We start from the raw sequence: 16,086 nt of genomic DNA on the forward strand, positions 1-16,086 counted from the left end.
GTATGTATGAGATCATTCATCAATATTACCTATTGCCCACAACTGTGTGGCAGATTGTAATATCTATCAATAAATAAATCTATCAATTTAAAAAAAAAAAATAATAATAATTAATTTTTATTCGGAGCTCTATATCTTAAAAACTACCAAAAACACTTGAAAATCTAAAAAGAACATTATTTAAAGAAGATTAAATTTGCTAAAATATTAGCCCTAATAGAGCTATTTATGTCCAATAATTCTCGAGATATAGTCTTTTAAAAAGCAACATTTCATAAAAATGTACTGAAATATTAGTAGTTAGTTAATTTATTTTGAGAAATCTATATCGCAGGAACTATGTGACGTACAAATGTCTATTAGCAATAAAATTAAAGCTAGTTTAATGTACTGCACAGTAATTTATAACCTTCACCTTCGTAAGAATAGTAGTTTTCATGATATTTGCTAAGATTAATTTATTTAGTTTCTATAAATAAATTAATCTTAGCAAATGAACCCCTGACCCTTCATGGGTTGTAGCGGTACGGATTTTAATCTTTAATTTGGTATACAAAGGTTGTAACAAACGTCAGTAACCTCACGCCTGTGTGTTCTTCTGATTTTGTTGGCTATTACATTTAATTTACTCAATTCTAATTATTAAAAGGAACAAAATAATCATGGGCAAAGTGAAAATAAACGTTAATATTAGCTAAGTAGGTAGAGGATGATGAAACGTCACAGAAATAGTACAACCTAACCTATAAATTCAACGATGAAAAAAGAATTTTTATCAAATATATGTTGATAGAATCGCCTAAACAATAATTTCTTTATAAACTTATATTTTTGAAATGTTAAAAAAAAAAATTAAATCAACCAACCAACCAAACAAGATTTGAAACAAAGTATTTATACCAAATCAATAGAATTTTAAAATATACTATATATACACAGTCTTAAACTTTAGTTGATTATTGAATCCGAACGTTGAGGAAATTCTTTAATTAAAACACGAAGAGTACAAATTTTTAAATGTTGGCAGTTTTAAAACAATGCTAACTGAACACAAACGTATGGATGCACCGCAAGCCCTTGGATTGTGCCAAAAAACCGACACGGTCGGGTGTACACTACAAAGTCAGGCCAACTTGAAAAAGCAAATCCAAATAAATTATCCACATGCTTGCGCTTGCGCCATAGTTGGCAAACGTGTATATGCCTCTTTAAACAATAACTATTCGAGTATTGAAGAATACTTATTATTCAAATTTCTGGCATATTTTTTGTTCAGTAAAATTTCAGTCTCATAACTGAATTTCTATAGAATATAGAATAAGTAGAATATAGAATCTTCTACTAAAATAATGAATTGACTGAAATAGTTCTGAAAAAGTATTAAAATATAAAAACCTGTACCGATACATGGGTTCTGTACCTAGCAAGGAAGTACTGTTTCTTGAACAATGGTTTTGCAATAGAGATCATTTGTTCAAGATACTATCATAACAGCCAGGTTTTCCCCAATTAAGAGTATCCACTTTGAGGGCTGGGGGTAAAACCAGAAGGGGTCCCCGAACCCACAGAGGTTGACCCATGGTTGATTTAAAAGAATAAATAATCATCTGTCACAGACAGATTCGAATCCGGGGATGGGGGATAGTAACATAGCATCTTAATTAATATGCCACTTGTCTCCCCATTAAAACATAAATATTTTTTTAAGGATTATCACTGTCGGAACTGTCATGTTTATTGTAGATATTTCCGACTTAGGCTGTTCGGTCCATGAAATCTTTGTCTGAGTAATAATCTCTATTTTGCAATGAACTTGTTTCCGATAATTAAATGTTTGTTTGTTTTGATACTCGGCATAACTCAATCGACTTATCAAAAAGTATAAGAAGTAGTATTATCCTCATATGCGTCACTCAATTATACTAAATATACTTAGAACCAAAAAGCTTACTTAACAATTGAATAACAAGAAAGAGCCCAATTAGACTAATAGTAAATATTATAAAATATATGATATTTTCTATTACAATATAATAAAATATAACTATTTCTGAAAAAATTTATTGTATGCAATTGATCAGTTGTAATAGACAAATTAGAAATCTTGTAAAAATAAAAGGGTTGAGTGAGAAAAAATATTTTAAAATAATATCAAAGGGAAAGACGCAGCTTAATTATCTCAGAATCCACTACTATATCATCTATGATACTATATTATACAACTATATCATGCTACTAATACAATAGTATATCATCAATGATATCAAACTGGCATTGGAGAGTCCCTGGGCATATTAATGTAATTTATTTATTAATAAATTTGATTTTTAAAAAAACTTACAGAGATATCAATTAACTATTGCCGATTGTTAATATTGAATTTTTGTTTAACTGAAAATGAACAATAGTAATTAAAAGCAAAATATTTATTGGGAAAACATACAATTTTAAAATATGTGAAATTTCTCCTTTGTTACATATATTACATATATTCGGAAAAATTTAGTCCAGCGATTATTTACTAATTTTCTCTGATAGCGATTCAGTTTTATGAACTCATATCATAAAGTTTATCATAAAACGTTTTAAAAACATATTAGAAGATGATAATTGACCCTATTGGTAAAAGTCCGGGTGGTGGTCAATAAAGGTATCAAAATACTAAAAGAAAACTATTTTTCGTTAACTAACGTTCTAACTAAATAACTAATAAGCCCCACTTTGCAGGGTTTCGTCAGTGCTGTTAAATTGAAGAAGAATTTGCGAATGCTTGAAAAATAGCTGGCGAAGCCCTGCAAAGTGGGGCGAAACGTTGGTTAACAATAAACAATATATTAATATATAATATAATAATATCTTATATATTTCAATGTTATTGAATAGCATTTAATATTGATAAACGCGAAATCATCTCAGAGAGTGAGAGAGAGAGCTAGGTGTCCTAAAACTGATAGAAGAGTAAGAAAAAAAAGAAGGAACAAAAATCATACCAAAACGCAAAATTTTTCGAGAGTTAGATATTAAGTAGCAAACATTTTACTTATACATTTTATCGTTCATTCCTGCTACCATTGAATTTTTATAATTTATTTATGGTCATTCCCATAGGAACATATAATTATATATAGGCAATCCAAGGTATCCTTCATATCCAGCAATACATATAGCATACCTCCTATATGTACGTACTCAATACCATTTAAAATCTTTTCAGGAGGGTACGAAAAAAAAATATATATATATATTTTTGAATCTGAGTTATCAAAATATAAAAAATCTTCTAAATAGTCTAATAAATATTAACTATACTCGATTAACTGGCAACAATTAATATTCATGCCCCTCCAAACATGATATATTTTTTAATGTTTGGTACTTAGCAGCGTAAAAAAGTTCAGATTAAATGATAAAATATTAATTTATTGAAAAGAAACACGCCTTAAAGGAATTTGCCATACTTTAACGAAATGCGTTGTAAAATAACGATAATTCAAAATACAAGGATTATTTTTATTTTGTGAGAGACAAGGATTTTTCTCAATTTAAAAGTTCCATCAGAATAGTTATTAGTCTTCCCACCAACCTCAATCCACCAAACATAAACAGACTGGAAATGATGTGAGGAATAAGGTTTTCTTGTTTTTTAAACTTTACTTATACTAATGCACTAAGATTACTCAGAAATTAAAACTATTTCATGTGCTTTGAAATAATATTAAAAAAAACCACCACGAAACCCGCGAAGAGGGATGATTGGACAATCCCCATCGACAGGATGACACCTTGTAAGCTACTAGAAGGAATGAAGTCAGCAGTTTTCAACCACCGAGATCCGGTAGAAATCAAAGCCGGGAAAAAGCTTCGGGAAAAAAAAACAGCTGTGACCGCCAAAAGTCGTGAAACATCATTGACGTGAAAAACATATTTGTTTCTTAATTTTTGAAAAAACCCTGAGACTGAATCTCAAAGAGTACGCTGAGCTGTACATCCTCCAGAAGATCCTAATTCACAACATAAAGGTTGGCCACGATTGACAATTGAATCCTTTTTTTTGTTATCGAAAAATACGGTTCTAGACAAAGCCAAAATATAATTATTATTATAATACAATATAAAAATAAAATAGTATTTTTTAACTCGAAAAAATAATAGAGGAGGTTGGAAAATGTAGTGCACATAAAAAACTGTATCTTCCTGTTAGAATGATCCTTATACCATCGAACAGGCCCTGAATCGGATTTCACATGTATCGCAATGACTTCTGACCAGCAGTAAAACGAGGTCGATTTCGCGTTTACGTTTCCTATGGCTTTCATGTATATTTATGAATGTCCTATAAAGGAATGATTTCGACTGCTAGATTTAAAAACAAAAAAAATTTATTCAATTGATAAAGTTATATTAATATGAAAACCCTCTAAATTGGTCGTTGAAATATTAATATAACGCAAAAATTAATTCGTCTTGTTTTCCAGCTAGTTTATTTCCTGTTCTACATCAGTTGCTACTTTGAATCTGTATAAATTTTATACAGGTATAAATATAATATTTTAGTTGCCAAATTTTTCTTAAATTTTTAAAATAAAAAATTACCTTTATAGTGTAACAGTCAACTAATGTTAACCTTCCATTATACAAAATACTTCGTTGAAACAGGAATATATTTCACATATTAACTAGTCTTTATCCACTAATTCATTTCACCTCCTGTGCCGTATCCAGTTAACTATATCTACCAGAATAGATTGCTAGCGAAACTCCTAAGCGTAAACTTTCGCTGTTTACAACCGGATACTTAATCTCCGGTTACTTTCATTATAAGAATGATTGGTTAATCATTGACAAAATTAAACTGGCGTAGTTGCGAAACGAGGTGGTGAATTTCAATGAACATTATACTGAGCTGTATGTAAATTTATCGAATTCTCCTTTTCTCCAAATTTTATCTTAGCAATTATTGTTCTTAAGCTGGCATAGTAATCATAATACAAGTCTGAGAATAATTTTAAAAAATATTATCTATTGCCTCAACAATCTCCTTTCGTGTCTAATATTTATATAGTTTATTTTAAAAATTCGAATATTGTTGTTCTTCACCAATTATAAAAAATTATATATTGCTTTTAATTTTTGTTAGTTACAACAACCTGTTCGGTCATTAATATTCTTTCTCGTCCATGTCATGTATATAGTTTCTGAGCTCTAGGACAGACCTCCGTCAAATGACAAACCAGTTGTTCATAGATTCGTGAACTGATAATACGCGAACATCAGTAGCTTAGAGAAAGCATCCGTTATGTGCTTTTTTTCTTAAACGTGAAATTGGCAGTGGATGGATAGGGCATATTAAAGAATGGACTCACAGTAGACAGGAGATATGGCCTGAAGTCCGGCTCGGCGTAGATCAATGCCGGCAGGAGTAGAAGCAGCCGCAACATGCCTTCATCATAGCTGGGTGTGGAGTAGCTGGCACCAAACTTGTTGGGCGACTGCCACTCCTTCCCGTGTCCATGTCCCCACTCTTCTGCTACCCCCCTTTGGCTCTTCTGGGGGGATCCTCCGTTATCCGATCTTCTTGCAAGGAATAGCGAGCGCTACCGGGATCTAGAAATGTGCTTTGAAATTGCGATCATGGGAAGAAAAATCGTTTAAACATTTAACAACTGACTCAGATTAGGTGGTATGTCCGACCAACCACCATGATGGATTTTTGAATCTTAGCATTTCCATTTACTCGACAAACACAAAACAATTAGATAATTTTAAAGCCTTCCCAATCTATTTGTGGAGCTTATGACTTAATGCACGTTGATTAATATATCACTCTTTTTTTAAGTTAGAGATTTATGGTTTCTAAACACATTCTACAAGAGTCAAAGTCTAAAAGTACTCCTACATATTTGCCATATATGGAAAGATCCCACGTGTACAAGCGTGTTGATGCAAAGGCTAGTGATACAATCATATGTTTCTTTCTGCTTAGATAGCATTGTTCATGAAATAGCATATTTCACTCTCCGTCTTCTCAATCTTCGGAATTAATATTTGAAGGCTAACGAGCCGAAACTTTGAAAACAAGTTTTTTTCACAAAAAAATAATCAGTAAGTTATTGCTAACAGATTTAACGCCAGAAACGAGCTTAAATAAGCTAAATAAGATGGAGCTATCTCGAAGTTCAAGCATTCTCGTTCCTTTTAAATTACTACATCCATTTCCTATAATACTCAAGTTTCGTCTATTATTTTAAGAAAGAATCATTTTGTTTGATAACTTTAAATATTCATTTCGTATTTTAAATACTGGAGCACAAAAAATTATTAAATCTTAAATATTATAAATATATAGTATAGGGAAGTATTGCAATAGTGAAAAATTTCGAATTCCAGTTTTCGATAGAAATACACGTTTTGTAGTCCTTTGAGTTCATATAATGTAGTTCCAAGTCTCGCAAAATGGTCTGTGTGTATGGTAACCTGGAATGTTACCGCGACTTTTTTCGTATCAATTTTTAAGATTTTTTCGATTCCCCCCCCCGAAAAAAAATTAGAAAACAGTGAATCAAAGTTACATATTGTGTGGCACTGCTTCCGACTCGAAGTTCTTAAAGTGACAGCTTAACACATTCAGCCACCACGGCGTTAGCTTATTGGATTATTTGGTGAATCATAAAATAATCCAATTAAGAAACATGAATATTCGATACACCTTTAAAATTAAAGATTTAAGGTTTTCGTCATTCTGAGGTTTTTTCTTTCCCATAATTTTTGTTTCCACTTAAATCGCTTAGGCACTGAGGTGAGGCTTCAACTAACTCTATTTTAAATTTTAAAATTCTATCGATTGAGTGAATAAATTATTTTAAATCTTGTTAATAAAATTTATCGGTATATTTTTTAGCTAACAGATCACAAATATGCGTTTGAAAAAATATTATATGTTTGAGTAATTAAATTAACAAGTTTCTGATAATACAAGTAGAACGAAACTTGAATTCTAATGTTTTTTTAATAGTAAAGTAGGTGATAACTTAACTGATATTTATATTTCCTTTCCTGTTGCCTCTCTCAATTTTGTCACTTTTTAAAGCAAAATATTATTTTAATTGAAGGTAATAGCCGACACAAGTTCGAAGTCCAACATGGGTGATTAACTGGAACACGCAAGTCAGTGGATTCTGACGTTTGTTTCTTGGTTATCCATCAAGCAAACGTTCAGAGATAGATCTTTTGCAGCTAATGACAAACGTATGGATCCACCATAAAAATATTTTCCATTGTATCAATCGTCCACTTTTATTCAAAACGTTTTTAGTTTACGGCCGAAAACTCATTTTTATTTTATTTTTTTTAAACTAGCTTATTGTCATAAGGAATGAACTGAAAATAGAAAAAAAAATTAATTCAGAATAATAAAAAAAACTTTGTTTATTGTATTATACTACTCCTGGCTCTACTATTCCTCAATTTGTACTGTGCCAATATTACTTGTCTATAGTTAAAAGTTACTCCTTTGATGGCTTCGGTTCGGTATTCGGTACCAACATTATATTCCAGATTAAAATATATTCCTTGCACAAGAAACCACGCAGTTCTTAAAATAGATATCAAATAACGGACAATTGAAAAAGCAAAAAGGGACATAAGGTTGGAGGACGGATGACAAAACAACTGTGAGGTGGTTGGGCTTAATTGTTGTCGTTTCATGGAATATAAATCACATTGCTAAATGGAAAACTCCAGCACTTTATAAAAGAAAGTTTGCGGAAGATATCGCTGGAGAGCCAGATAGGTAACGGATCGTTGCGCCGGGTAAAAACAAGTACAAGAATACACCTTCAGCAAGAAGATGATCTATACCGGAAACGATTAAAACACCATGTTTAGCAGTGCAGATGGATTAGTCACGTTGATTGAAGATGAGGAAGCTATTAAGTATAGTTAATTGTCCGAGAGCTCCTGATATTAAGATGACTTATTTCATACTGTGGTTTAGGTATATAAAGTGACCATGTCTATTGGTCTGAAACGAAAAATGGAAGTCATCCATCATAGAGCAACTGGAATTAAAGATGAGGGTCGGGTGAGTACGATATTGTCCAAGAAGCGACAATTTCACTCAATAAAACTCCTCAAATTAATGTATTTTTTTCCATCCATAATAACTTGGAAGCTATCTATCGCGCAATTGACCTCATCTCATTTATCCCAGATTTGATCCGAAATAGATATACGAGTATCTTCTTTATTTCGAAACTCCTTACCCACCAAAACCCATTAGTTCTTAACCATCTATATCTAACTATCCCTGATAAGCATCCGATGCGTCTGTAAAGAATAAAGCCTCGGGATCTTTTAATTGTTTTTATTATTATTATTATTTTATTGTGTATTATTACATTTACAGACAATAGGGATCATAGAACACATTCCCACCACATTTACAAATAGATATGCTAAATGAAAACAGAATATGAATTAGAAGAAAAAATACTTATAAATAAAAAAAGTGAAACAAAATTAAACTTAATGAAAATAACATCTTAAACACAATAATTCCTATTGACAATATTTACAATAAATCTGGTGAACTCAGAAACCGAGCTTGTTCTCCCACTTGTAAAAAGGACATCGGAAGACCCCGGAACCGTCCTCTCTTAACGGCGTCAATGCTATTAAAAGCCAGTGGAGGATGAGTGAGGGCGCTAGCCTCAGACCAACTAGGGATGGGTAGTTCTAATTTAAAACAGCGATTGAAGTTTGTGTGGTTCCTCCTCTCATCAAGTGGATCCTTCACTAGACCCTGAAAGAATTCCTTCCGAAAATAGTTGAATGCATATTAAACTGTATGTTGGAAAATTAATTAAAAGAACCTTTTAATTCTCGTGATAATCCAGCACCAAAAATATTTTTAATTAAAAATTTGAAAACGTACTTGGTTGGTTTAGGAATGCTCCGCCTCAACTGAAAAACGCTTTTCACAATCCAAATAGTGGTGAGTTGAAAATTCTGCAGTTCTGCGAAGATCGACCAAGAACTTGTTGTTGCCAAGGTAGTACAAATATCTGATAATAATCATTGGAACAATGCTAGCACCTATTGTGTAAGTCTGTGAACAATTCGAGTATTTCTATAATGAAATCTTTCAATGGAGTTCATTGTGGTTTTTTGTTTAGAAAAAAAGTTTAAAGCATCAGATAGTAAGGGAAATAAAATTTCTTGCAATTCTAATCTTAGTGTTCTTAAACTTCCTTTAGAATAATAATGACCTTTCACCCGTGGAAAAATGACCTTTCACTTCCTTGGTCCCTTGCTGATCATTGTGACCATGATGGTGCCGTGGTTGCATATTGAGCCCCATCAAATCGGAAGAGCCATCATCACAAGGCCTTCATGACTCCATCTTGGACTTACCCGAGTACTATAAATCATCTTCGCATTGACGAACGATGATGATAAATGATTCCAATTCCTCAGAAGAGTTCCTTAATGTATTTCTTGATTTGTAGAATACAGGATGTCCTTCGGCATAAGATTTCACTGATTATATTTTACATTTTTTCAAGGAGTTCACCCATCAAAAGAAATTTATTGACACGATTATCAAAACATTCGCAAAGAATAAGACAAGCAAGATGAATGCTATAAATAATTGTTCTGGTAAATACAAAATAGTTTAACAATAAGCTTAATTAATCTTATTATGAACACATAACTTAAGTGAATATTATTTTATACTCGTTCTATCATTGTTAAGTAATTTTTAATTAAAAAAATTATGTTATAATCTATGTAACACAATAAAGTCCTGTTACTATAATCTAGTAGTAAGTTTCGCTTCCAATATACCTACCTTAATCTGGCGTTTTTCAGGAACGCTTATTTGAGATTGTTTTATTAATATTCTTTCCAGCCTGAAGAGAACCACTCTATTTAATGGTGAGCGAGAAAGATTTCAGGATGTGTGAAAACTCATTGGGTGGACAATTATTTCAAAATGAAGAATGAATTTTGAAATCCATTCTCGAGGGAAATTTTTTTCCGTTGGCTGCCTGTGTTCTTATCCATAGGAATTGTGAAACGGCTGACTTTCGCTGACTACATTGAATTTACATGCTGTTACATATAATTATTTTTGCAAAGATGATTAAGAATAAATTTATTTCATGCATCATTGCACAGGCGAAATTTTTTAATACAAATATCCTAAAAGAACTTGTGAATAGATTTTGATGTAACCGTTAACCTTCAAATGTATGGTGATTACTTACATATTTTATATTTGTATACTATGTCTAAGGTTTCCAATCATTTTCTTCTTCTCTTTAGTTTCAGAGAAGATAAAAAACAGGATACATTGCTGAATGCCCTTGTAGGAATACACATTAAGTTATTTAACAATAAATTCATGAAGATATATTTTATTAAAAGGGGTTTAGTGAATAAGTTTTATGGATTTAGATGACTCATAAATTCGTGTACCACCTTTTGTTGGTGGTGAAAATACAGCGCAACCATGTTGTGGCAACAAGAACAAAGTTCGCATATTTTCAATGAATTTTAAAACCAACAAATATAATATATATAAATATAGGTTCTGGATTCTCTACTCGTAACTGCAGGTGCAAATACCTGTTCCGCCAGAATCTACTGCAGCACACCCAAGTACAGAGGAAGCCCTTTTATCGTTATAAGGTTTTTAAAAAAAGCCGATGGCGGTTGATTTTGATCTTAACATATTGGTTATAAACATACTTCAGTACCTACTCCTCTATCGCTTACAATTTAAGTGTACAAAATCTCTCATCACCTGTTGTAGTGGTATAATGTCCACCTTACTTAAATTGTAATTGCGATTGGCAGAATTACAATTTTTCGTTTATTCAAATTTATGAAGGTTGTGACGTCTTCCACCGGCCTTACTAACGTAAAATAACTTACCTGCTTCTTAAATGCATAATGTTAAACAATTATTATAACTCTAGCAATAAGGTGAAACAGACAAATCAAGTCAAAGTAAATAGATAATTAGTACAAGTTTACTCTGAATACTATTCATAAATTATTGTATCTACTTCTCTGCTAATGACAGCATTATAAAAACTATGGGCTCAATAGATTCATTTTAAAATTTCTACTCTATAGATTCTATATTAAAATTTCTAGTTAAATAAGACACTGGATTAAAATTAATTTTAAAAAAAAGTAACTCTGCTGATTTAATAGTTTTTAGATAAAAAACAGGATACATTGCTGAATGCCCTTGTAGGAATACACATTAAGTTATTTAACAATAAAAAGATATATTTTATTATTAAGGGGTTTAGTGAATAAGTTTTATGGATTTAGATGACTCATAAATTCGTGTACCACCTTTTGTTGGTGGTGAAAATACAGCGCAACCATGTTGTGGCAACAAGAACAAAGTTCGCATATTTTCAATGAATTTTAAAACCAACAAATATAATATATATAAATATAGGTTCTGGATTCTCTACTCGTAACTGCAGGTGCAAATACCTGTTCCGCCAGAATCTACTGCAGCACACCCAAGTACAGAGGAAGCCCTTTTATCGTTATAAGGTTTATAAAAAAAGCCGATGGCGGTTGATTTTGATCTTAACATATTGGTTATAAACATACTTCAGTTAAAATAACTTACCTGCTTCTTACCGAACGTAGTTATTACTTAAACTTTTTAAATTTGAGTAACCAAAAATTATCAAAAAATTATGGCAGTATATTGTCCAATTTTTAACAGCCACACATCATCTAATTGATTTAATTCCCTTTTACACTCTGCATAGCTGTCTTCCAATAAAATCGAACATAAATTTATTTCTTATATTTTTTTATTTTATACTATACCACTAAAATTTATCTCCAGCTAGTTCAGGACAATGTTTGTCTTAAATTCAGTCTTGAATTGTATCCTATAGGACTTTGAAATCAAAAAGATGAGATTCACCAAGCAAATGACACAAACCAAACTGAGTGTCTATTTTTTTTTTTTTTTACTTGGTGATATCTAGTACTTGGATTGTCATGTAATTACATTTTTTTAATAACCAGTATATCAACATGTACTATGTATTGGCTCATTGAAGTCAATTTAAACCAATTTCAATTTGCATAATTATTATTTTACTTGAATAAGGAGAGCACAAAAAAAATTGTCACTGGTAACTATCCACCAGCATGAATCAATTACCACAACTATTAAAAAAGTACAGAAATTAGTAATGAAGCAACTTGCAAAATAGAAGATGTCTCCGAAAAAATAGGAAACGAAATACAGGTGGAAAAATAAACCCGGGTTCTAAACCTGATTGCCGAAATCATTGGTGGAAAGGGGTTGAAAGCGAAAATGATAATTGAGTGGAAGCTTTTTGAGTTAGTACTAAGATTTCACTTATGTAATAAAAACTTGCAGAATATGCCATAAAAAAACTATAAAATAAGGAGAAAAAAAAACATAAAATACACAATGAGGTAAAATATTCAAATATACAACTAATGTGCCTACAAATAGTTCTGAACTAAGAAAGGAATTGCAAATTGAACACAAACTAAAATAATTTAAAATGTTTTAAACTTTTTAAAAATTAAAATATCAAAATAAAAAAAAATTGAATTTAGTAACAAAGGAAAAACAGCAATAACTAGATTGAAGAAGGACAAATTAAATTAAATAATTGACAATTTAAAAATGAATTTTAAAATTATTAAAAAAACAAACAAGACATAACAACAACAAATAAGATACAACAAGTATGTAAATTTATTAAAAATATGTATATAAATGGATAAAAACACACGAATGAGACACTCTTTTAAATTAATACAAGAAAGTTATAGAAACTTATACTCGGTCAATTCATGCCACAAGTTCCCAAAATTTTGGCATTAAATTTTACTTGGATGGAATTTAGATTAAATATCAAACCACCTAGATTTATATGATACACCGTATACTGAACGGCCTTTATATTTATACGATACTGAATGGCCTCAGTTGGAGTGTGCATCCCCTCAACAAGCATGGAGCAACTCCACTCCCCCCTCCCCACCTTTTAAGAAATTTTATCACCCTTCCCTTTTATATAATAAAAAACGATCCACACATTTACTTTCTTTATGTAGAAAATGTTTTATACTTTGTTTTCTTTTTTTAATAAATTACTTTCACTATTATATTAGAATCAATTATTTATTTATTTGTATCTAAATTTTTATTCTAAAGTTTTCATTCAAACAAATTCGTTTTTCAATATTTTTTTTTTAATATTATTAAAAGTTAAACAAAAATTTAGTTTACTAAATTTTATGATCAATCTTTACTTTTTATAACAGTAAATATATTTTGGGAACTTTGCAATTTACATTAAAATGTGTTATGTTGAATCGAACAGACATTTTCAATAATATTTACTACAACTTCTATTCAGTTCATACCTGAACCGATGATACAAACCGATTTTTTGATATGTGAAATCCCTGCTTTGGTCAATACTAACTGGGGTTCTGAAGGCATGCAGAACTCCCTGCCTCCTCCAACACTTTTTGGCTTCACTTCGCTTAGACAGAAAGCAGAGTTTTTCCAGCCTCTGATTAAATCAATTATCCCAACATGATTTTTTTTTTCAATATCTATATTATTTTTTCTTAGTCTCTACTTACCTTAAATATTTGATGTTGTTGGTTGGATAGATTAGAATTATTCATTTTTCTTTTAAAATTAACAAGAATTTCAAAAAGATAAAAAGAGATGTGTTATTGTCTGACATGAATAAGTCTTCAAGAAATTCAAAACAACAAACATCCTTATATTTGTTTAGAGATAATATGTTAATACATTTTTTGAGTGAAAGGTGTTACTTTTCATAAGGAGGGGCCATTTAGGTTCTTCACTGAGGTACATTGATGTCTTAACAGACAATGATTAGTTTATAATTTACATTAGCATCTTTAAGCACTATAATGTGAAATCTAAAGAAAACACTATCATATTTCAGTGGTATTTTCATAATTTAAAAAGTACAATTTAACAAAATTTAAAATTGATAAAGAAATAATTTCTTTAGTTTGATAACATAAATCTACTTTATCAAATATAGCACAATTTTTTTAATCTTATTTTTTTTTTTACAAAAACACTAGAAAAACTAGGTTAAAAATTGTAACATTCCACAACTATGATACCTATCACAATTAAGGTCCCAGCCATAAGAACAATTAAATGTGCTATCTAAAGTTTGACCCCAGTTGTCAGAACAGAATATTCATCCTAGTTTTTAAAATTTCCCCTTTAGTCAGTCAGGTTTTCCCTCCCAAATATACACAAAAGCTTAGGTACAGTGTATTATTTTGTATTAATGTTATGAATTTGTTTATTCAATTCATATCTATATATTAATATTTTATAAAATAAATTGAATTATTTCTGCACTCCTGGTACCTACGCCTGGCTCTGTAGTATTCCTTTTTTAACTGTGTTAGACCCGGCGTCCACCATGGGACCGGACGTACTCTCGCCCTTCGGCGATGGAGGGTAATACTCGCCGCTTCAGTGATGGCGCCCGTAAGCATTGCCACTCTGCGGTCAATCTCGGGCTCCTCATCTATAGGGGTCATCTCCTCCCATTCTGTCAGCTAGTATTCCCTCAAATTCACTGGAAAACGCCCTCCAGTTCACCGATCGGGTCACAAAGGGTCACAAAGCCCTTTTCTACTTCTGTGGCACCACCTTCCTCCTCCACCACACTGAAGGCTATGACCCGGTAGTCGGAGCTCATGTCTGACCGTAGGGTCCAGTCACAATACGCTTTGCTATGGGAGCCGTGGCAAGTGTCACATCTATCCAACTCTGGCCCCGCGCTCCAACAAAAGTGGGACCAGAAGGCTCATTCATAATAATCAGCTGACACCTCGCCACGCATTCTTCTACCAACCTCCCTCTAGCGTCTGTGCGGACAGAACCCCAGGCCGTGCCCCATGAATTGGTGTCAGGACAGACTATCACACTTTTATACTTTAGTGCGACAGCCTCCACAGCAGCTAAATTATCCTCTACGTTGATATTTACATTCGCCTGTCGTGGCGGCATATATGCTGAAACCAGAGCGAAGGCAACTCTGCTCCACCTGACATAACATGCCGCCTGATCTGCTGTGGTGAATTGCTTCACTTCGATACATACTACCCCATGAAAGTATTAGTAGTTATCTTGGGGTTTTTCATCTACAATATATTAATTAATAATACACATAAAATTTATTTTTTAAGAAACATACATTACTTTTTAAAAACTGTATATCATTCTCACTCACAGTTCACAAAGAGACTACTACTATTATTGCAATTTCAGAGCACTCTGTTGGGCATTTTATTTAACTATTTTCGTAAGTGAAGTGAAGGACAGTTCTTTTCATTTTTATGTTTCTTAAAAATAAATGTCTACTAATATATTGTAGATGAAACCCCCTTAAAAAAATGACGACTGATACTTCTATGGAGTAGTGATTATGAAAACAATGAATTTTTAATAAGATGACTGGGTGTAGAAGTAGAAAAGATTTGAAAATGGCCCTAGATAAAGAGGCCAAAATGTTACTAAAATATCGAAAATATATATATATAAAAAATAAAACTGTTATAAATAAAATTATCTTATATAGTTAATTTCTTAATGATGGATTTAATAAAGTACAAAGGCGAATTTTTCTTGAATTTTAATTTTTAATAAATATTCATCAAAATGATTGCAGAAAATCATATGGGCCACATTGCATCTATGATTTTTTATTATAAAACTACCTAACAATAATAATTTTTATGACAGTTTTACATTATTTTTAACATATTTGTGACATTTTGGCTCTAATTCATTGGCCATTCTCAAAATACAATCCCCCCTCACCCCAGTCATACTACTAAAAGTTTCATGCATACAACACAATACTTGTAAATAATTGTAATTTTTTTTCTCCTATTTTCAGCTGTTTGGTGCTCATTTTTGGGGGGCTTTTATGTCTGAAATAAATAAATTAATAATAATTATACACAAATTCTTTTTTTTAAAAACTATAT

The 16,086-nt window shown here is 31.4% G+C and overlaps 1 protein-coding gene across 1 annotated transcript in view; it reads right to left on the reverse strand.

Moving 5' to 3' along the window:
- Positions 1-5,478, reverse strand: part of LOC106680547 (lipase 1) — a gene marked incomplete at its 3' end in the record, with an annotated part of 69,755 nt that extends 64,277 nt beyond the window's left edge. The window contains 1 exon segment of the mRNA XM_067049324.1: positions 5,364-5,478. Within this exon segment, the coding sequence (XP_066905425.1) occupies positions 5,364-5,438 (75 nt within the window).
- Positions 5,479-16,086: the final 10,608 nt, after the last annotated feature.

This window comes from Halyomorpha halys, unplaced genomic scaffold (assembly GCF_000696795.3).
Source record: "Halyomorpha halys isolate HHAL.00 unplaced genomic scaffold, Hhal_1.1 Scaffold267.1, whole genome shotgun sequence".
NCBI lineage: Eukaryota > Metazoa > Arthropoda > Insecta > Hemiptera > Pentatomidae > Halyomorpha > Halyomorpha halys.